The sequence below is a fragment of the Schistocerca piceifrons genome, chromosome 6, assembly GCF_021461385.2.
Source record: "Schistocerca piceifrons isolate TAMUIC-IGC-003096 chromosome 6, iqSchPice1.1, whole genome shotgun sequence".
NCBI classification, from domain to species: Eukaryota; Metazoa; Arthropoda; class Insecta; order Orthoptera; family Acrididae; genus Schistocerca; species Schistocerca piceifrons.
The window spans coordinates 488672400-488695828 of record NC_060143.1 but is presented as its reverse complement, the minus strand read 5'-3'; the positions used below and the strand labels follow the sequence as shown (position 1 = coordinate 488695828).

The following is a 23429-nucleotide window of genomic DNA, read 5'->3' as shown; positions in this document are numbered from 1 at the left end:
AAATATTTCGTTTGATGCAATTCTCGTAATATAAATAAATAGAACTAATATACCACCTAAAAACGTTAAAAATAAAATATATGATAATCAATATCATTCCATTATTGTTCCTGTTATTAATCCAACTAGAAAAGTTTGTAGGATAATGAAAAGCATTATTGATATTGGACGTCTTAATTTAATAAAATTAATATTCATTACGTTTGATAGTGATATTATTATTATTATGATCATTTATTTAAAATATCGGTTTTGAGGATCGATGATGGAAGCTTTTTCACCTCTCAAGTTTTAAAGGTGGGGGCTGGACTTATTTCCGGTTTACAAGACCGGCGTTTTTTTTAAACTATTAAAACTAATGTTTATATTCTCTGTCTTTACTTCTTTATTGGTTTATTTTGCTGGTGTTTGTGTTTTTTCTTCTAAATGTAAGCATTTATTAATGGTTCTTTTGAGATTAGAATACATTGTTCTTTCTTTATTTATATTAATTATTGTTTTTCTTATTGAGTTTGATTATGATTATTTTTTTCCTGTTAGTTTTTTGTTTTTTTCTGTTTGTGAAGGTGCTTTACGTCTTTCTATTTTAGTTTCAATAATTCGTTCTCATGGTAATGACTTTTTAAATTCTTTTGGTTTATTCTTATATTAAAGTATTTATTTATAACTATTTTTTTGATCCCTCTCTGTTTGGTTAATAATTGTTGATGGTTGGTTCATTCTTTAATGTTTCTGTCTTGTTTTGTTTTTATAATTTGTGTTTATTCATATGCAGATTTGAATATAATTAGATATTATTTTGGTATTGATTATTTTTCTTTTAGTTTGATTTTGCTTAGTTTTTGAATTTGTTCTATAATAATTACTGCTAGAGGTTCAGTTTATTTAAGTTCTTATCATTCTAATTTTTTTGTCTTTATGGTCTTAATTTTAATGATTATGCTTTATTGTTCTTTTGCTTGATTGAGTCTTCTTTCTTTTTATATTTTTTTTGAGGCTAGATTTGTTCCTACTTTACTTTTGATTTTGGGTTGAGGTTATCAACCTGAACGTTTACAGGCTGGTGTTTATTTAATTTTTTATACTTTGGTTGCTAGATTACCTTTATTATTAGTTTTATTTAGGGTTTATGATTTTTCTAATACTTTATATTTTTCTTTATTGGTTGATTTTGGATCTTATTTTTTATATTTTATGTATTTATAATTCTTGCTTTTTTAGATAAGATGTCAATATTTTTGGTTCATTTATGGCTTCCTACGGCTCATGTTGAGGCCCCTATTTCAGGTAGAATGATCCTTGCTGGTGTTTTATTAAAGTTAGGTGGTTATGGTATTTTTCGTGTTATGAAGGTTATTTCTTATCTGGGTTTAAAGTTTAATTATTTTTATTTATCTTTAGGTTTATCTGGTGGGGTTATTGTTAGATTTATTTGTTTTCATCAGGTTGATTTAAAGTCTTTAATTGCATATTCTTCTGTTGCTCATATATGAATAGTGATTGGAGGATTAATAACCATGAATTGGTGAGGTTGTGTAGGTTCTCTTTCTTTAATGGTTGGTCATAGTTTACGTTCTTCTGGGTTATTTTGTTTATATAATATTATTTATGAACGTTTAGGTAGACAAAGATTATTGATTAACAAGGGTATAATTAATTTGATACCAAGAATGGCTTTATGATGTTTCCTTTTGAGATCATCTAATATAGCTGCTCCTCCTTCTCTAAATTTTTTATGTGAACTTATATTATTAAATAGAATTATGTCTTGATCTTCTTTTAGATTTTTTGCTTTACTTTTTTGTCTTTTTTTAAAGCTGTTTATACTTTATATATGTATTCTTATTCTCAGCATGGTAATTATTATTCTGGTGTTTATACTTGTTCTCTTGGTTATTTTCGTGAATATCATCTTTTACTTTTACATTGATTGCCTTTAAACATTCTTTGTTTAAAGGGTGAATATTTTTTTGTTTAGGTTGCTTAAGTATTTTAATAAAAAATATTGTTTAGTGGAATCAATGATATGAATTTTTTCATCTTAGGCCATGAATTTATTTTCTATTTGCTCTTTCAGTTTTTTTCTTAATTTTTTTCTAGAACTATAATTTTTATTTTGGGTATCTATTATTTAATAATTGATTATAGAGTTTTTGTTGAATGGGAACTTTTTAATTTAAATGATTCTGTGGTTGTTATGACTTTAATTTTGGATTGAATGTCTCTTATTTTTATGTCTTTTGTTATATATATTTCTTCTTTGGTTATTTATTATAGAGAGGATTATATATTGGGAGAAAAGAATATAAATCGTATTATTATTATTGTTTTAATATTTATTCTTTTTATAGGTTTTTTAATTATTAGCCCTAATTTGATTAGAATTTTGTTAGGATGGGATGGTTTGTGTTTAGTTTCTTATTGTTTAGTTATTTACTACCAAAATGTGAAATCTTATACTGCAGGTATGTTAACTGCACTTTCTAATCATATTGGTGATGTTGCTATTTTAATTTCTATTGCTTGAATATTGAATTTTGGTGGTTGAAATTATATTTATTATTATGATTTTATTTCTAATTCTTTTGAAATAAAGCTTATTACTACATCAATTGTTTTAGCAGCTATAACTAAAAGAGCTCAAATTCCTTTTTCTTCTTGACTTCCTGCTGCTATGGCTGCTCCTACTCCTGTTTCTGCTTTAGTTCATTCTTCTACTCTTGTTACTGCTGGGGTTTATTTATTAATTCGTTTCAGACCAATATTAGATACTTGTAATTGTGGTTGATTTTTACTTTTAATTGGTTGTATAACTATATTTATGGCTGGGTTGGGTGCTAATTTTGAATTTGATTTGAAGAAGATTATTGCTCTTTCTACTTTAAGACAACTTGGTTTAATATTAAGAATTTTGGCTATAGGTTATCCAAAACTTGCATTTTTTCATTTATTAGCTCATGCTTTATTTAAGGCATTATTGTTTATGTGTGCAGGTTCAATAATTCATAATTTAAAGGATTCTCAGGATATTCGTTTTATAGGTTCAATTGTTAATTTTATACCTTTAACTTCAGTTTGTTTTAATGTTTCTAGTTTGTCTTTGTGTGGTATGCCTTTTTTAGCAGGGTTTTATTCAAAGGATTTAATTCTTGAAATGGTTTGTTTAAGATGAATTAATTGTTTAATTTTTTTCTTTATTTCTGTTCTACTGGTTTAACTGCTTCTTATTCTTTTTGTCTTTTTTATTATTCAATATCTGGTGATAATAATTTTTATTCTAGATTTTCTTTTGATGATAAGGGTTATTATGCACCAAGAATGGATGATACACCTGCTAAGTGCAGTGAGAAAATAGCTAGGTCTACAGATGCACCCCCGTGTGCGATAGCTCCTGCTAGAGGGGGGTAAACTGTTCATCCTGTACCAGCACCATTATCTACTATAGAAGATGTGAGAAGAAGGGTTAATGAAGGTGGTAGTAATCAAAAACTTATATTATTTATTCGTGGGAATGCTATATCTGGTGCACCAATTATTAATGGTACAAGTCAATTACCAAATCCACCGATTATAATAGGTATTACTATAAAGAAAATTATTACAAATGCGTGGGCTGTAATAATAACATTATAAATTTGGTCATCTCCAATTAGAGATCCTGGTTGACCAAGTTCAGCACGAATCAATATTCTTATTGATGTTCCTACTATTCCTGCTCACGCTCCAAATAGGAAGTATAAAGTACCAATATTCTTATGGTTTGTTGAGAATAATCATTTTTGCGGTAAGATGGCTGAATTTTAGGTGGTAGACTGTAAATCTACTTATGAGATGAGATGTTTTCTCTCTTACCATGTTTTAGGTCTTATATTCAGTTATGATTCTAGACTGCAATTCTAGAGGTGTAAAATTTTACTAAGGCCTAAAAGATTATTCTTTTAATTATAACTTTGAAGGTTCTTAGTTTAATTAACTTAAGTCCTTAGTATAATGAGATTAAGGTTGATGTTGAGATCAATCCTATTGTTGAAATTATTACTGTTATAGGAAGAATAATTCATGATTTTTGAGACTTTATCTTTATGTCATAGTCCGACATGGGTCATAACATACTTCTTGTGAATCTGATTACTGATTTGGAGATTCTTCAGGTGTTTTACATAGTCTCTCTCCTGCACTTCAGTACAGCGCACAAAATGTTCATACAACCATGTGAAACTGTCAGAAGAGACCTTCTGTGACGCTTTTTTTTCAACTCGCTTGTCACACAGGCTTGACTGTCATAATGTCGTCGAAACGTTGACCATTCACTTGAATTTCTGGACTTTATTGTTTTGCGGTGGATTCGTATTGTTTACGTGAAGTCTCGTCACCTGTGATGATTTTTTCCACAAAATGATAGTCCGCATTTTGCATTTCAGTCAAATTGCGGTGTCCACGCGTCGTTTTTGTTTTGGATTCGAGGTGTATAGCAGAAACTGTGTACACAATTTTCTCTGCCGGAGAATGTCTTGAGACCGGATGTGTTGGCTCACAAAGGATGTCTGGATAGGTGAAATAAATGCGTAAATAATAGGTAACAGCTGAAATAAATAGGTAAATAAATAAATAAATAGCTCCATTCATCTTATTTAAATTCAATTGGTAGAGATCCCGAAGACACTGTTAGCTGCTGTCTCCTTTCATACGTGGTGCATGCTTGCACCCCATAAATAAATACTGGCTCTTTTTTCACATGTGGTACCACGAGTGACAATAAAGGTTAGCCGGCTGGGGTGGCCGAGCGGTTCTAGGCCTACAGTCTGGAACCACGCGACCACTACGGTTGCAGGTTAGAATCCTTCCTCGGGCATGGATGTGTGTGATGTCCTTAGGTTGGTTAGGTTTAAGTAGTTCTAAGTTCTAGGGGACTGATGACCTCAGAACTTAGGTCCCATAGTGCTCAGAGCCATTTGAACCAATAAAGGTTAGTGTCAGGTCTGTACTCATTATCAGACAGCCATCTCGTTAAAGTGACAGTTTTCGAAAAGCAGGAAACCCAGGATTAAGTCCTAAGATTGCCCAGATTTTCATTACTGGAAAAAAGCTTCCAGACTTAGTGTGGAAGCTTCAAAAAGTGTAAGTAAATGGCAATTTTTTTAAAACAATAACGCGATTTGTAGCAATAAATCTTTTTCATGCGTTGTTTTGATAAAGCCACAAAAGGAAGGCCATGCAACATCATTACCTTTCTTGCCTCTTGATATCGATGAGTAGACGCCAGCCTGTACGGGGTCTCAGGCATGAAGGCGAAACAGAACCAGAAGATGGCCACAGGAGCGACATTCACATACAGGACGACGTAATAGGGCAGGAAAGCGCCGATGATGTAAGCGAACAGGATGCCGCTGTTGCACATCAGGGGCAGCATGCAGCCCACGCTGCCCCGCACCTCGTCGCTGGCCATCTCGCTGACGTACAGTGTTGTCAGCATCAGACAGCCAGCACACTGCACACCAGCCAGCACCCTGCAAGCCGAGGAGGGCCGGGACATGCGACACACAGGCTATACTCTAACAGTTCCACCACTTACAAAGTAGGTTAGAAATCAGATTAATAATGTTGCTCACGCAGCATATGTTCACTTTATCGGGCAACAACAAAGTTACAGACTGTGGATGGTATCGTCAGAATGGAAATACTGAAGTCACTGTAAAAAGCCATTAATTTTCGCACTTATTTTGAATGGATTCCCACGTAGATTTCGTCGAAGTTGTTATGGGCCATCTTGTTGATTCTAGGGTGATTCCACTCTGACTGCTAGAAGGTCGAGATCTGTACTTTAGCAATATTTGAAGACCTAACAAATGCGTTTTTCAGGAAATTCTTAATGATCAAACAATCCCAGATCAGAATAATGGTATGGTAGAAATAATTTTTGACTTGGTGTTCATGATCCACATTCTTATTAAACTTCATGTAAATTCACATATACTTCTTCTTAATTGCCACATCACCAAGAAAACAGTTTTGTATCAATCTTCATATATTTAATTTCCACTTTAACCAAACACAAGACTTAACTTCTGCAAAGTAAAACAAAGACTGCCCTGTGCGCATTCGCGCCAAAACGGTTACAAGTAAGTCAAAGATTATGACAGTCTCACAGAAATAAATACACACAAGAACCATATCACTATAATATATCGATACATCGGAGTACCTATACATTAATAAAAGCAAATGTGAATATTGTCACAAGAATATGTCTGATACTTCGCAGAAAAGTAGTACGATATTACTGGTATCGAGAACTGGGGTAGGAGTGCCGTAATGGTCACTGTTAAATGCAGACGAGAGAGCAGATAGGTAGAAAGAATACATTGAAAGCCTCTATGAGGGTGAAGATTTGTCTGATGTGATAGAAGAAGAAACAGGAGTCGATTTAGAAGAGATAGGGGATCCAGTATTAGAATCGGAATTTAAAAGAGCTTTGGAAGACTTACCGTCAAATAAGGCAGAAGGGGTAGATAACATTTCATCAGAATTTCTAAAATCATTGGGGGAAGTGGCAACAAAACGACTATCCACGTTGGTGTGTAGAATATATGAGTCTGGCGATATACCTTCTGACTTTCGGAAAAGCATCATCCACACAATTCCGAAGACGGCAAGAGCTGAGAAGTGCGAGAATTATCGCACAATCAGCTTAACAGCTCATGCATCGAAGCTGCTTACAAGACTAATATACAGAAGAATGGAAAAGAAAATTGAGAATGCACTAGGTGACGATCAGTTTGGCTTTAGGAAAAGTAAAGGGACGAGAGAGGCAATTCTGACATTACGGCTAATAATGGAAGCAAGGCTAAAGAAAAATCAAGACACTTTCATAGGATTTGTCGACCTGGAAAAAGCGTTCGACAATATAAAATGGTGCAAGCTGTTCGAGATTCTGAAAAAAGTGGGGGTAAGCTATAGGGAGAGACGGGTCATGTACAATATGTACAACAACCAAGAGGGAATAATAAGAGTGGACGATCAAGAACGAAGTGCTCGTATTAAGAAGGGTGTAAGACAAGGCTGTAGCCTTCCACACCTACTCTTCAATCTGTACATCGAGGAAGCAATGATGGAAATAAAAGAGAGGTTCAGGAGTGGAATTAAAATACAAGGTGAAAGGATATCAATGATACGATTCGCTGATGACATTGCTATCCTGAGTGAAAGTGAAGAAGAATTAAATGATGTGCTGAACGGAATGAACAGTCTGATGAGTACACAGTATGGTTTGAGAGTAAATCGGAGAAAGACGAAGGTAATCAGAAGTAGTAGAAATGAGAACAGCGAAAAACTTAACATCAGGATTGATGGTCACGAAGTCAATGAAGTTAAGGAATTCTTCTACCTAGGCAGTAAAATAACTAATGACGGACATAGCAAGGAGGACATCAAAAGCAGACTCGCTATGGCAAAAAAGGCATTTCTGGCCAAGAGACGTCTACTAATATCAAATACCGGCCTTAATTTGAGGAAGAAATTTCTGAGGATGTACGTCTGGAGTACAGCATTGTATGGTAGTGAAACATGGACTGTGGGAAAACCGGAACAGAAGAGAATCGAAGCATTTGAGATGTGGTGCTATAGACGAATGTTGAAAATTAGGTGGACTGATAAGGTAAGGAATGAGGAGGTTCTATGCAGAATCGGAGAGGAAAGGAATATGTGGAAAACACTGATAAGGAGAAGGGACAGGATGTTAAGACATCTGCTAAGACATGAGGAAATGACTTCCATGGTACTAGAGGGAGCTGTAGAGGGCAAAAATTGTAGAGGAAGACAGAGATTGGAGTACGTCAAGCAAATAATTGAGGACGTAGGTTGCAAGTGCTACTCTGAGATGAAGAGGTTAGCACAGGAAAGGAATTCGTGGCGGGCCGCATCAAACCAGTCAGTAGACTGATAACAAAAAAAAAAAATAAACAACCGTTACAATAATGACACATACAACCAATTACTTGACACTTTACGAGATAGAATCAATAAGAAAAGTTAAGATAATGTGTTTAATGTCACTGTAATTCCGAACTAAATATACGTGCAGTCTACTCTGGTCCCTTTGTTGAGAACCTAGATGGGAGAAATCAGCTTTGAGGCAAGTAAAGGGACAGTGTAGTTCCTGGCTCAGGCAGTCTGCAAGGTCAAGGTCACTCCTCCCCACCTTCTTCCCTGCTCGCCTTCTCTTCCCCACTTTTCTAGACCAACTGGATGAGTTACAAATGCTCAGAAAGTCAAAACTGCCCATCTCACAGACGTTGTATGGCCACGCTTGACACCACTAGACTCGTGTCTCCGATGTGAAATCATGTCGCCGGCCAGAGTGCCTGTACGGTCCTAGGCGCTACAGTCTGGAGCCGCGCGACCGCTACGGTCGCAGGTTCGAATCTTGCCTCGGGCATGGATGTGTGTGATGTTCTTAGGTTAGTTAGGTTTAATTAGTTCTAACTTCTAGGTGACTGATGACCTCAGAAATTAAATCGCATAGTGTTCAGAGCCATTTTTTGAAACCATGTCAGCCACAGTGAGCGCCAGATGCCCCTGCAGGAATGTAACACCTTGGATGAAGGCTGTAGTCCATCCACCCCTAAGCAAGATGGCGAGTTTTTTTGCCTCTCTACATCGAAGCAGATTTTTATAGGCCATGATAAGGCACATGTCTTATTGCCAGAGCATTGCCTCCATCTAATATTGTAAGGAAAAAAATGGTTCAAATGGCTCTGAGCACTATGCGACCTAACATCTGTGGTCATCAGTCCCCTAGAACTTAGAACTACTTAAACCTAACTAACCTAAGGCCATCACACACATCCATGCCCGAGGCAGGATTCGAACCTGGGACCGTAACGGTCACGCGGTTCCAGACTGAAGCGCCTAGAACCACACGGCCACACCAGCCGGCTATTGTAAGGAAATCATAACAGGTAGGACTGGTGATTCCTCAAATAGAAGGACCTGACTGAACTGTGTTTTATTGCCAGAAAACTTCCGATGTGTGGAGAACCTATAGTACTGTATGGTATCCCCGTCACATAATACACTACTGGCCATTAAAACTGTTACACCACGAAGATATGCTACAGACGCGAAATTTAACAGAGAGGAAGAAGATGCTGTGATATGCAAATGATTAGGTTTCAGAGCATTCACGCAAGGTTGGCGTCGGTGGCGATACCTACTACGTGCTGACATGACGAAAGTTTCCAACCGATTTCTCATACACAAACAGCAGTTGACCGACGTTGCCTGGTGAAACGTTGTCGTGATTCCTCGAGTAAGGAGGAGAAATGCGTACCATCACGTTTCCGACTTAGATAAATGTCGGATTGTAGCCTATCACGATTGCGATTTATCGTATCGCGACATTGCTGCCCGCATTGGACGAGATCCAACGACTGTTAGGAGAATATGGAATCAGTGGGTTCAGGAGGGTAATACAGAACGCCATGCTGGGTCCCAACGGTCTCGTATCACTATCAGTCGAGATGACAGGCATCTTATCTGCATGGCTGTAACGGATAGTATAGCCACGTCTCGATCCCTGAGTCAACAGATGGGGACTTCGCAAGACAACAACCATCTGCACGAACAGTTCGACGACGTTTGCAGCACCATGGACTATCAGCTCGGAGACCATGGCTGCGGTTACCCTTGAAGCTGCATCACAGACAGGAGCCCCTGCGATGGTGCACTCAACGACGGACCTGGGTGCACGAATGGCAAAACGTAATTTTTTCGGATGAATCCAGTTTCTGTTTACAGTATCATGATGGTCTCATCCGTGTTTGGCGACATCGCGGTGAACGCACATTGGAAGCGTGTATTCGTCATCGCCATACTGGCGTATCACATGGTGTGATGGTATGGGGTACCACTGGTTACACATTTCGGTCACCTCTTGTTCGCACTGATGGCACTTTGAACAGTGGACGTTACATTTCAGATGTGTTAAGACCCGTGGCTCTACCCTTCATTCGATCACTGTGAAACCCTACATTTCAGCAGGATAATGCACGACCGCATGTTGCAGGTCCTGTATGGGCCTTTCTGGATACAGAAAATGTTTAACTGCTGCCCTGGCCAGCCCATTCTCCAGATCTCTCACCAATTGAAAACGTCAGCTGTACCTGTACATGCCATACAAGCTCTGTTGGACTCAATGCCCAGGTGTATCAAGGCCGTTATTATGGCCAGAGGTGGTTGTTCTGGGTACTGATTTCTCAGGATCTATGCACCCAAATTTGCTGAAAATGTAATCACATATCAGTTCTAGTATAATATATTTGTCCAATGAATACCCGCTTATCATCTCCATTTCTTCTTCGTGTAGCAATTTTAATGGCCAGTAGTGAATTCTGTTTTATGAAGTATCTCGCCTTGCCACTTCAGAAAGTGATTTCTGTCATGATGGAACACCCTCGTTTGATTACACAGAAAATTGTCCCAACCTACAACCTGTTACTGGTTATGCAGACTGATATCACAATGACGAAAATAAATTCCTAATAACTACAATGATTTCTTATGGGAGGACATAACTGATTTACCTTTCAACCCTGACATAAGCTATACCTACACTCCCTATACTGTTTACAATAGGTAACATTGTATATATGTGGTTCAAATGACTCTGAGCACTATGGGACTTAACATCTGAGGTCATCAATCCCCTAGAACGTAGAACTACTTAAACCTAACTAACCTAAGGACATCACGTACATCCATGCCCGAGGCAGGGTTCGAACCTGCGACCGTGGCGGTAACGCGGTTCCAGACTGAAGCGCCTAGAACCGCTCGGCCACAGCGGCCGGCTGTATATATGTGCTTTTCCCATATGATGATACAGTTTTTATGAGGATTATACTAAAAAAAATCATATACGTAACACCCGCATACCATCTTACGACATTTGGTGTAGAGTACAGCAGTCATTTAAGCTATGTTTCTGCTCCAGTTGTGTGGTAAATAATTTCTGCTCCTATCAGCTGCTCATAGTGTCCTGTGTTATCGACATTGGACATACACACTTATTATAAGCATCTGAACATCTACTGGTGTACATTAATATGGGGTGAGTTTACTGCTCGAAATGAAGATGGTGTTCTGCTATATTCACTTGGGAAGAATCATTGTTGGTAAATCTTTTTAGTAACAATAATTGCTCATTGTGGTAATTTCACAAGACGTACGTGGAAGTTATGTTACGCAGGGAGTAGCTATCTGAAGTGAAACAGTGTTCATCCAGTGATAAGCGACATGTGTCTTGTACCAATGGCCAATAGAGTTTGTTGTCTAGCGTCTCCATAACAATTGTGCACTGTTTTGCACTGGGTCTATTCATACTCTGCAACCACAGGGGATGTATCGTAACTGTATTATCGATTTTCTTTTCAATCCTGCTTCTATATACTGACAATACACTTTTTTCCTTAAGACCTATGGCAAAGCAATATGCATGATGCCCAGTATACCGGATTTAGATACAATATAACCATACTTTGTAAACGAATCCAAATGTGAATGGATCTTTCTAAAATTGCTGTATTCTTTGCTGTAGTAAGTATCCATGGATCCATTGATTTCTGTGATGCAGACTTTAAAATTTCGTGCAATGTTTCACTTAACTTGGTGCAGCGCAGTAAGTATGACGTGTAACGGAAAGAAGTTCACTTCTATATTAGGTGAATACATCAGAATGTAAGATATGAGAGAGTCGATACTATCACCTAATTGTTTTCGAATCATCAGATGATAAATATTTCATATAGACCAGAAAGCCGCCTCGCCGCACGAGCACCAATACTTAGCGAGGAGTACAGCCATAGCAAATGCCGCCTCAGGACGGAATGCAAGGAGCAAGTCTCTAGCAGTGAGTGGGTTAAAAGCAGTAATTTCTTTAATAATTCCATTTGGCAGACTGGTTATTTTTCACAAGACCATTGAACTAATTTTGTTTGTGGAAACCAGTCATAATTTAGTAATATGAACACTGAAAAGCCAAAGAAACTGGTACACGTGCCTAACGTCGTGCAGGGCCCCCGCGAGCACGCAGAAGTGCCGCAATAGGACATGGCATGAACTCCACAAATGTCTGAAACTGGCAACATGAATCCTTCAGGGCTGCCCATAAATCCGTAAGAGAGGGTGGAGATCTCGTCTGAGCATCCCAGATATGCTCAATAATGTTCATCTCTGGGGAGTTTGGCGGCTAGCGGAAGTGTTTAAACTCAGAAGAGTGTTCCTGGAGCCACTCTGTAGCAATTCTGGACGTGTGAGGACGCTTTGTCCTGCTGGAATCGTCCAAGTCTATCGGAATGCACAATAGACATGAATGGATGCCGGTGATCAGACAGGGTACTTACGTACGTGTCACCTGTCAGAGTCGTATCGAGATGTATCAGGGTCCCATATCACTCCAATTGCACACACCCCACATCGTTACAGAGCCTCCACTAGCTTGAACACTCTCTTGCTGATATACAGGCCCAGGCGAGGAATAAAGCTTTTTTCGTGCAGTAATCAAGGGTATATGAGTGGGCCTTCGGCTCCGAAAGCCTATATTGACGATGTTTCGTTGAATGGTTCGCACACTGACACTTGTTGATGTCCCAGCACCGAAATCTGCAGCAATTTGGGAACGGTAGTACTTCTGCCACGTTGAACGATTCTCTTCAGTCATCGTTGGTCGCGTTTTGCAGGATCTTTTTTTCCGGCCGCAGCGATGCCGGAGATGTTTTACCGGAATCCTGATGTTTACCGTATGCTCGTGAAATGGTCGTACGGGAAAATCCCCACTTCGTCGCTACCTCGGAGATGCTGTGTCGCATCGCTCGTGCGTCGTCTAGAACACAACTTTTTAACTCACTTAAATGTGGATAACCAGCCATTGTAGCAGCAGTAGCTGATCTAACAGCTGCGCCAGATACTTACTTTCTTATATAGGTGTTGCCATCCTGCCTGTGTACAAACTTCCATATCTGAATACGCATGTCTATACCATTTTATTTGGTGTTTCACTGTATATTTGATTGTGTTGTGGAGAATAATCTTCTAAAATTATACAGACTACAAACCACCAATCCGTTCCAATCTGTTGGGGGTGTTTTTGATGACTAAGTTCAGTGATCACAGATCTGTAAGCATCTGAACACCACATGGCTGCAGGGATAGACAAGTTAAATATGAGGGATTATAGACTAGCATCATTTTCATGGAGAGTTTACATCGGGAAAGAAAGAGTTGCCCCAAATTTAGAAGTTTTTCTCCTGTTGATCATAACTTAGAAGTATATGCTTGTGAGTTGTTTCTACAGCATAATTTTAACAGTTCAAATGGCTCAAATGTCTCTGACTACTATGGGACTTAACATCTGAGGTCGTCAGTCCCCTATAACTTAGAACTACTTAAACCTAACTAACATCGGATACATCCATGCCCGAGGCAGGATTCGAAACTGCGACCGTAGCAGTTGGGCGGCTCCAGACAGAAGCGCCTAGAACCGTTCAGCCAAAGCGGCCGGCTAATTGTAACAGTCTACAGATTGACTCTAGAGAATTTTCACCAGTTTGTGAAAAATCTGGATGCATTATTTAGGTAACTGGAAGACAAGAATAAGCAGTAGTTTGCGGAGATTTCAGTGTAGATTTCTTAAAAGATACGGGCAGGAAAAATGAACCAGAATCACTACATGAGTGTTTCCCTCTAATTTCAGTAGGCATCATTTTTATAGACAGTGCTCAGGCTGCAGCAATTAATGTGTACTCAGTCGTTAATGGAGTATCTGATCACAATGCACAACTAATGGAGATAAACAATATTTCACCTTACACCCCTGATAGAGGTTCATATATAGCAGCGAGGCCTATTAATTATAACATGCTAAAATGTTTTGAGAGGAAATTAAAAGAGATGGAATGGAACGAGGTGTACGTAGGAAGACATACTAACGTCAAATTAAATTCATTCCGTAGTAAATTTGTGTCAGTATTTGAAAGCTACTTTTCTAAAATGACCCATAAAAAAAAGTAAGTCATGGCTACGGAAGGGAATTAAAATCTCATATAACAGGAAGAGGCAATTTTGTATAAATGCCAGATTAAGTTAGATCTGACATTACTTGTATATTACAAAAAATTCTGTAGTATTTTAAGGAAAGTTATTTAAATGTATGCACATCCTGACGGAAATAAAAAATGCAGATAATAAGATTAAAATTATGTGGGATGGTATCAAACAGCTGGACAGACAGCCAATCAGTGTACAAGACACCATAACAAAGTAAATGATAATGTTGTGATTGATAATTCACAACTTGTAAGTACTTGTAACAATTACTTTCTAAATGTAGCAGCAAAAACAGGATTACATGGTCCAATTGAAGGATCAAGAGAATATATTCGAAATGCCATTCCACAAAACTTTAATCAGTGAGAAGGGGCACCAACATCCTTCACTGAAATTAACAGAATTCTAAAAATTCTGGAGAATAATAGCTTATGTGGTGCTGATTGAATTTCAAACAGAATTGCCGGCCGGAGTGGCCGAGCGATTCTAGGTGCTACAGTCTGGAGACGCGCGACCGCTACGGTCGCAGGTTCGAATCCTGCCTCGGGCATGGATGTGTGTGATGTCCTTAGGTTAGTTGGTTTACGTAGTTCTAAGTTCTAGGGGACTGATGACCTCAGATGTTAAGTACCGTAGAGCTCAGAGCCAATACTGCCAGCTAAATAAAAGATTCTAACTACTGAAGTCACTAACTACTGATAGGCATAGTTAACAAATGGAAGATTTTGATAGAGAACAAAAGATGTATTTACCTTATCAGTGTTCAAAAGGTCATTATTCATTATATGATTTGTGACATCCAGTTTGGCAAGATTCCTTTTCCTGACGGACACACGTTCAGATCGTCCGATCATATTAACATCTCAAAACTCTGGTTTTTCTCCCCCCACATCTACCACTGCTGGTTGCTCACCTCCAACTGCACAACGCTACGCGCTGTTAACAGCCAACTGCCCAACACTACAATAGCAAATATTCCAGCAATGCCAACCAGCCACAGATTGCGCACAGCACAGTCAGTGATTTTCATAGAGAGCGCTACGTGTCGTTACCAACATAAAAACCTAAACAGCCTACTTGCAACAGTTCTGCAACGGAAAACTCTCTCGTGGCCAAAAGAGAGGACGCATATCGCCTTCGCGCTAGGAAATGTACTGGCCTTGGGCAGTGACTCATGTGACCTGCCTCTGGCTGCTCTTTCTCAGATTAAAGTGGCCTCCTTATGTAAATGAAGAGGTTCTCCAAAGAACCGAAGGGGAAAGGAATTAGCAGGAAACAGTGACTAGAGGAAGTGACGTACTAATTGTAGCCGTAGAAGAGAAATGCTGTACGGAAAGACAGAGGTTGGAACATACCCAACAAATACTAGGTGCATTCAAGTTCTAAGGCCTCCGATTTTTTTTCTAATTAACTACTCACCCGAAATCGATGAAACTGGCGTTACTTCTCGACGTAATCGCCCTGCAGGCGTACACATTTTTCACAACGCTGACGCCATGATTCCATGGCAACGGCGAAGGCTTCTTTAGGAGTCTGTTTTGACCACTGGAAAATCGCTGAGGCAATAGCAGCACGGCTGGTGAATGTGCGGCCACGGAGAGTGTCTTTCATTGTTGGAAAAAGCCAAAAGTCACTAGGAGCCAGCTCAGGTTAGTAGGGAGCATGAGGAATCACTCCAAAGTTGTTATCACGAAGAAACTGTTGCGTAACGTTAGCTCGATGTGCGGGTGCGTTGTCTTGGTGAAACAGCACATGCGCAGCCCTTCCTGGACGTTTTTGTTGCAGTGCAGGAAGGAATTTGTTCTTCTAAACGTTTTCGTAGGATGCACCTGTTGCCGTAGTGCCCTTTGGAACGCAATGGGTAAGGATTACGCCCTCGCTGTCCCAGAACATGGACACCATCATTTTTTCAGCACTGGCGGTTACCCGAAATTTTTTTGGTGGCGGTGAATCTGTGTGCTTCCATTGAGCTGACTGGCGCTTTGTTTCTGGATTGAAAAATGACATCCACGTCTCATTCATTGTCACAACCGACGAAAAGAAAGTCCCATTCATGCTGTCGTTGCGCGTCAACATTGCTTGGCAACATGCCACAGGGGCAGCCATGAAGTCGTCAGTCAGCATTCGTGGCACCCACCTGGATGACAATTTTCGCACTTTCAGGTCGTCATGCAGGATTGTGTGCACAGAGCCCACAGAAATGCCAACTCTGGAGGCGATCTGTTCAACAGTCATTCGGCGATCCCCCAAAACAATTCTCTCCACTTTCTCGATCATGTCGTCAGACCGGCTTGTGCGAGCCCGGGGTTGTTGTGGTTAGCATACTGGACTCGCATTCGGAAGGACGACGGTTCAGTCCCGCGTCCGGCCATCCTGATTTAGGTTTTCCGTGATTTCCCTATGTCACTTCAGGCAAGTGCTGGGATGGTTCCTTTGAAAGGGCATGGCCGATTTCCTTCCCCATCCTTCCCTAACCCAGGCTTGTGCTCCGTCTCTAATGACCTCGTTGTCGATGGGATGTTAAACACTAATCTCCTCCTCCTCCTCCTCCTCCAAGGTTGTTTCGGTTTGTTGTCACACAATGTTCTGGCTTCATTAAACTGTCGCACCCACGAACGCACTTTCGACACATCCATAACTCCATCACCACATGTCTGCTTCAACTGTCGATGAATTTCAATTGGTTTCACAACACGCTAATTCAGAATACGAATGATTGCACGCTGTTCAAGTAAGGAAAAGTCGCAATTTTAAGTATTTAAAACAGTTCTCATTCTCGCCGCTTGCGGTAAAATTCTATCTGGCATACGGTGCTGCCATCTCTGGGACGTAGTGGCAATGAACACGGCCTCATTTTAAAACAATGCGCATGTTTCTATTTCTTTCCAGTCCAGAGAAAAAAAAATCGGAGACCTTAGAACTTAAATGCAACTCGTAATGCAGGACGTTGTGTGCATATGAGGAGGGGAAGAAAGACTCTGGCACAGGAGAAGAAGTCACGGTGGGCTGCGTTAAATCAAGGGTAAAAAAATTAAGCAGGTTTCCATAATTCTCAAGACTATCACTCTTACCTTGCGATATAGAGAGCTTCGATGGAAGTCGAGAACATCTGGATGATCAGACTGGCGAGCAGCGGTGTTGCCGTGGCGTAGCCGAGCATTTTGCGGCCCACGTGAGCGCTGGCAGCCGCAGTCAAGGGAACGAACGCCATGTTGCTGAGCAGCAGCAGAGAGGCCACCCAGGAGGCCTCATCCACAGTTATCGGCCGATCTCGGAGTCCGCTGTCTGCAGACATCAGCTGTGGCAGCGCCATCGCCGGCCACACCGTGGCCGAGCCCATGGCGAATATGTTCAGGTTCACTGCGCAAGCAAATAGAAAATTCGGTACAATCTTCAGTGAAATTAAAAGCAAAGGCGTCAACATTAAGAGTATAAGAGGAATTCTGATGTTAAACACAGATGAGTGAGAGGATAGGTGGTAGGAGTACACTGAAGACCTCTAAGAGGGTGAGGAAAGGTCTAGTGCCGTGACTAAATTGGAAGTGTCTGGAAGCCAAAGCGAAATGACTGCAGGGAAGGTATGAAGAAATCAGGAAAAAAATGGTCGTCGAAAGGACTGATTCAGCGCATAAATAAGCCAAAGCATCCCTTGTTGAAGAAAGCAAGAGTGGAATGGGAGTTCCGATGTTAAACGCAGACGAGGAAGCGGATTGATGGAAAAAGTAAGCAGAAGACCTCTACGAGGACGACGACTAGCCTGGTGTGACAGATGAATTGGAGTCGTTACGGATGACACTGGAGAGCCAGTATTAGAGTCTAACAGAGCTATGGAAGAACTGTGATCAGATGTGGAGAAGGGCAGAAATACTATTGCGTAAGAATTTCTAAAACCATTAGGAAAAGTGCCAACCGTACGACTACTGAAGTGGGTGTGTAGAATCAACGAGATACGAGAAATATCATCAGATTCCTGGGAAAATATCGTCCACACAAACCGTAAGATAGAAAGCGCAGGTAAGTGCGAGAACTATCGCACAAGCAGCTTAACAGTTCGCGCATCCAAGCTGCTGACAATAATAATACACAGAACGGTGGAAAGTAAAATTTAGGAACTGTCAGATTACGACCAGTTAGGCTGTTGAAAAGGCAAAGGCACCAGAGTGGTATTTCTGACATAGAGCTTGATAATGGGAGAAAGGCATAAGAAAAATCAAGACATGTTCTCAGGATTTGTCGACCTAGAAAAAGCCTGCGAAAATGTGAAATGGTGCAAGATGTTCGGGATTAGCACAAATAGAGGTCAAAGGTATGGGGAAAAAGGGGAACGTGGGGAAAATGCGAAAGGAAGGTAAACAACGAAATGCTCGAATTAAGAAAGGATATAAGACAAGGATGTAGTCCTTCCCTCCTACTGTTCAGTCTACACGTGGAAGAAGCAATGACGGAAATAAAAGAAAAGTTCAGTAGTGGGATAAAAATTGAGAGTGAAAGGATAGTATTTATCTAAGATTCTCTGATGACAATGCCACCCTCTGTTAAAGTAAGGAAGAACTGCAGAACCTGTTAAATATAAAGACCAGTCTAATACATACAGAATATGGATTGAGAGTATCGCAAAAAAGACGAAAACCGTGAGAATTACCAGAAATAAGATTACTGATAAATTTAACATCAAAATTGGTGACCACACCGTAGGTGAAATGAGGCACTTCTCCCAACTTGGAAGAAGGAACGAAGAAATGAGTTTAAAGTCCTGTCAATAATGAGGTCATTGCAAGAGTCAAAGAAATTGAAGATATTAGCTACCAGTTTGCACTGATTTAAGTTGAAAATTTATGCCATTTCAGGATTCGAACCGGTTCTCCTGTTTACTAGGTAAGGAAGCGGACCACTATGTCATCCGGACACAGTAGTCATCACAACCACATGGACTAGCCTAGCACACCTCCCGTCAGGCTCAAATACTCTACTCATACTGCACACTACTGAAGTAGTGCCACTGCTCTTTAGCCTCATTAGTCGCTGCATCTCACCAATTCCAATAAGAGTCGGAGCTTCATGTGCCTCTACACTGAAGGTATCATTGGCCGTCATTGCCTGAAGTGGTATATGTCCGTTCTTTCGGACATGTCCGAAATTTCTTTCACATGTTCACTCACAATCCCACACAGAGACTCTGGAGGAGGAATGCTCCTATTTATTGATGTTCTGCCCATACACAGCCCCACTTCCTTGCATTCAACCTGTATGAATGAGGATGAATGAGGAAACAGGGAAAAGAGAACACAAAACACGCTTCAGCATTGTCAGAGTGTTTGGTAGTCTAGTATGGTTTCATGTAATACTACAAACTCCAACTTTTGGGTAGGTAATGCTGGGACCGCAGAAGCTGACGTGCTGGTACTGTCGAACCACCGTCTCCTCGTGCATCTTATTACAAGTTGGTACCTGTTCTCCCAACCAATGACTAGTCCTGTCGTTGGGACAGATAGACGTGCGTGAGCTATTAGGTTCCTGGCAGCACGACCGCTAAGGTGTGGAAGTCTCTGGTAAGTGCGCTCTTAATTCTATCGACAGAGGTCCTTGGCACTTACGTAGCGTTTTTTTTTCAGTTTCTAGGCGTTGTAGGCTTTACTAGGGGTCATGTTAGTTTTTCGACTATTGAGTGTGCTTCGTATGGAAAGCGCCTGAAACCTCATCATTATAACTAGTTTCCTTTATGATCCATATCTTTGCTGTTGTGGTCTTCAGCCAACCAAGTAGTCTTTAACTCTCCCCTGTCAATGTAGAACGATTAGAAAATGACCGCGCGTGTTACAATAAGCACGATGATATACAATTTAAGTGTAAATTTTCGTAATTTTAACTAGTTTTGCTTCTGATTCACATCTTCGTTATTGTGGCCCTCAACCAGATACGTCGTCGGTTATTCTGTCTCTAAGACAGAACATTTCATAAATGACTGCATGTATTGTAATAAGTGTATTCATGTGGCACGTGAAGTCTCACATTTTTGACTAATTTTCTTTCTGAACAATAGTTTAACTTTGTCCCATGATCCAACCACGTGGTGTTTCCTACATAGGTCGTTGTTTTGAAGTTTGAAAAAAGATTGTTTAAATGGCTCTGAGCACTATGGGACTTAACATCTGAGGTCATCGGTCCCCTAGAACTCAGAACTACTTAAACCTAACCAACCTAAGGACAGCACACACATCAATGCCCGAGGCAGGATTCGAACCTGCGACCGTAGCGGTCGCGCGGTTCCACACTGAAGCGCCTACAACAGCTCGGCCACTCCGGCTGGCTTTGAAGTTTGAGAACGTAATTGCTAGGATTTTGTTTCAGTAGTACATCAGCGGAAGTTTCATCTTTTTTTAGTAACCGCTTTGTATATATTTTCTTTTCTATCCTCTCTATCGAGATTATTTACGCACATGTAGCATTTTTTAGTACAAACATTGTCAGATATTGCCATCAGATTGTGTCTCAGCATCTACTGGATGGTAAAGATCAGTAACTTAAAGGGAATATACCGATCGATGTTTGAGAAAACGAGTATATCCTTTCTTTTTAACCGTGCAGAGTTATCGCGTCCTCAGTCCTATCAGCAATGTGCAAGGTTAAATAAATCTAGTTTGTGTGTTTCAATTCACTTTAAGGGATCACTTTTATCGCAGATACTTTGTGTGCATTGAATAATTAATTGCGAGAACATAAGCACTAGCATGTCAAGTTTGGTTTTCCGAATTGTAATGAAACAGTTAAAATTAAATTAAACTAGTTTAGAAGCTTATATCCCGATCACTTATTTCTTCCTCATTCGTCGCTGCAAGCAACCTCAAAGCGTTATATATCCTGACAAAAGTGTAATAGGAATGTTAGGAAGGGCTGATTACCTGTATGTAGAAGATTCAGAGAACCTTTCATGTTTATGACGCCACTTTCACTAAGCCGTACATACTTACTTAGAATTCATGTAAATTAACATTCGCGTTACCCGTCCCGTAATTAAATAATTCATTGGTGGTCGTTCCATATTTTTTGTTGGGCCAATCCTTTAGTTTCTGCGCTAAAATCTGTCCAGGGTATGTGTAAAAAGTGAATTTGGTGTACGTAAGGACAGCGACTTAGGCAGTTTTTGTTGCAAATATAATGAAATCAAAGTAAGACAGTGCTCACATCCACAATTTTGCCATGAAGTCTACTCACATTATAGGTACAGCAACCCTTCAAGGTGTTTGAGATGTGATGTGAAAACTTGATGGACTGATAAGATGAGGAATGAGCACACAGTTCGCAGAATAGCCAAGGAGGGGAACATGTGAATAACGTTGACAAGAAGAAGGGGAAGGGTGACAGGATATGTGGTAAGCAATTAAGGAATAAGTTCCATAGTACTAGGGGGGGGGGGGGGACAGCTGTAGAGGGGAACACAGAAATTGGAAAACAAACAAAAAATTGAGGACATTGGGTACAAATGGTAACCTAAGACGAAGAGCTTGGGTCACGAGCAGAATGTGTGGCTGGTTGCGTCATGCCAGTGGGAAGACTGTGAGCGTGGGGTTGATCTGCTATTCTGTTTCTCTGCGCAATGGATTAATCTGAGATGTACCCTTTACTCTGTGGCTCCTGCAAGATGCAATTTCCACCCCCACACCACAGACAGACGCTCCTAACGTTCTAAAGAGAAATGCCTGAAAAACTTTCAGCAATAAATATCTTCTGGAGTCGTCTGCTATAAGGAAATGACACAAAAATTCACAAAATTTCTTACGTAACTAGTGGGATACTTGGATACTGGAGTAGTGCTAGTTAGTGTAAGAAAAACATGAAACTAATGAAAATTATTATTTATTTTGCAAAAATTTGAAAGATCACAATAGCACTTTTAGCTATGAATTAAGTTATATCCTAGTTCTTTTTGGAATGTGAAGTTACGTCTCAAGGATAGGATTCGGTAATGAAATTTCTATATAAAGTTTAAGATTGTTGTTGACTTGGCAGAATGGCTGAGAGGCGCACCTACTCAACTTCAATAATTATCCTTTAGAATGTTGCTAGGTACGGTCAAGGCTGTCGCATGTGAAATGCAGTGAAGTGTACTGTTGTGGAGGAAATATGGGTCTCACAATAGCTGTAGCACACAAAACCGTAAGCTGCGGTGACTGCTGTCTGCACCACTCACTGCTGACAAATAAGATAACTCTCGTTCTATCTGGATTGACCTTCGCCAATCAAACTCTCCCTATGTCTTAATGAAGTCAAGGACTCCTATTCGCCCCTAGACTAACTATTGGCGTGGTTCACCGGTCAGATAACTAGTCCACCGCGATGCCACTCAAAAATTCTCTTGCAGGCGTTTAACTATAACTCTGTCCGTTTACACCACACAATAAGTGTGTTGGCCAACACAGTGAACAACGCTTAATCGCAAGGACTCAATATAGAGAGTCGCACTTCGATTCGCTCTCGACAGAGGTGCTCTCCCAGTGAAGTACTGAGGAGAGACTTGTTCCTCGCTCCAAGAGCGACAGTGGAACGGCGCCTCTCCACGCCAGACGTGAAGGGGTATATCTTTCGGTCCCTTCCATTACTCCTTCAGCTCAATGCGTCAGAATTATCGTCTGCCAATCAGCATTGCTCTTCTAAAACGGGAGAATGACGTTTCGTTTAAGGCGACCAATCCCGAAATCTGTAGTATCGGCGTTTGGCGTTTGCTGTCTCCCTATGAAAATATCTGAAACTGCGTGCTATGTGTAAAGAATGCGTAGGCTGGCCGCTCCCACACAATGTAGCGGAATTTGCTTTTAAGCCAAACATGGGGTCGTTCCTCCTTTCCCTCGGGCGAATGCTGTCTGCTCCACGGGTGGTCACCACCCGACGTAGATGGGTTTGGACAGGCCTCCTGTTGTGCGGTTGCCTCTCTCGAACTAAAAGTTCCTGTGACCCTCCTGTCTGGAATGTATGTGTGTACGCCAGCCTCGAGTATTTCAACCACGGTGTTCACTTGCGATTTATTAGTTATTTGCATATCGTTTACGTTAATTCATACAACATTGACTTTATCTTATCGAGTTTGGGTTCGAATGAAGCGTCTTGATGTGTGGAATATGATGGTGAGGGTGGAATATGTAAGCCATCAAGGTCAGGAGACCACGACGTCTTACAAGACTAGTGAACCAAAAAACAAGCTTCACATGGTACCGTGAGCGGTTGATACCTTTTCCTGCTGCCGCGCATACTAACCAAGCTGTTTATTATAAAAAAAATTCAGGCTTCGTCTCCTGGGTGATTTGTATGTCTACATCACACACTCATGCTGAGTATCA

The 23429-nt window shown here is 40.4% G+C and overlaps 1 protein-coding gene across 1 annotated transcript in view; it reads right to left on the bottom strand.

Moving 5' to 3' along the window:
• Positions 1-17437, bottom strand: part of LOC124803408 (facilitated trehalose transporter Tret1-like) — a 63443-nt gene extending 46006 nt beyond the window's left edge. Inside the window, exons 1-2 of the mRNA XM_047264592.1 lie at positions 17169-17437; positions 5228-5507 (exon numbers count right to left, since the gene is read on the bottom strand). Coding sequence (XP_047120548.1) covers positions 5228-5507; positions 17169-17437 — 549 coding nt within the window. The remainder of the gene's footprint in view (positions 1-5227; positions 5508-17168) is intronic.
• Positions 17438-23429: the final 5992 nt, after the last annotated feature.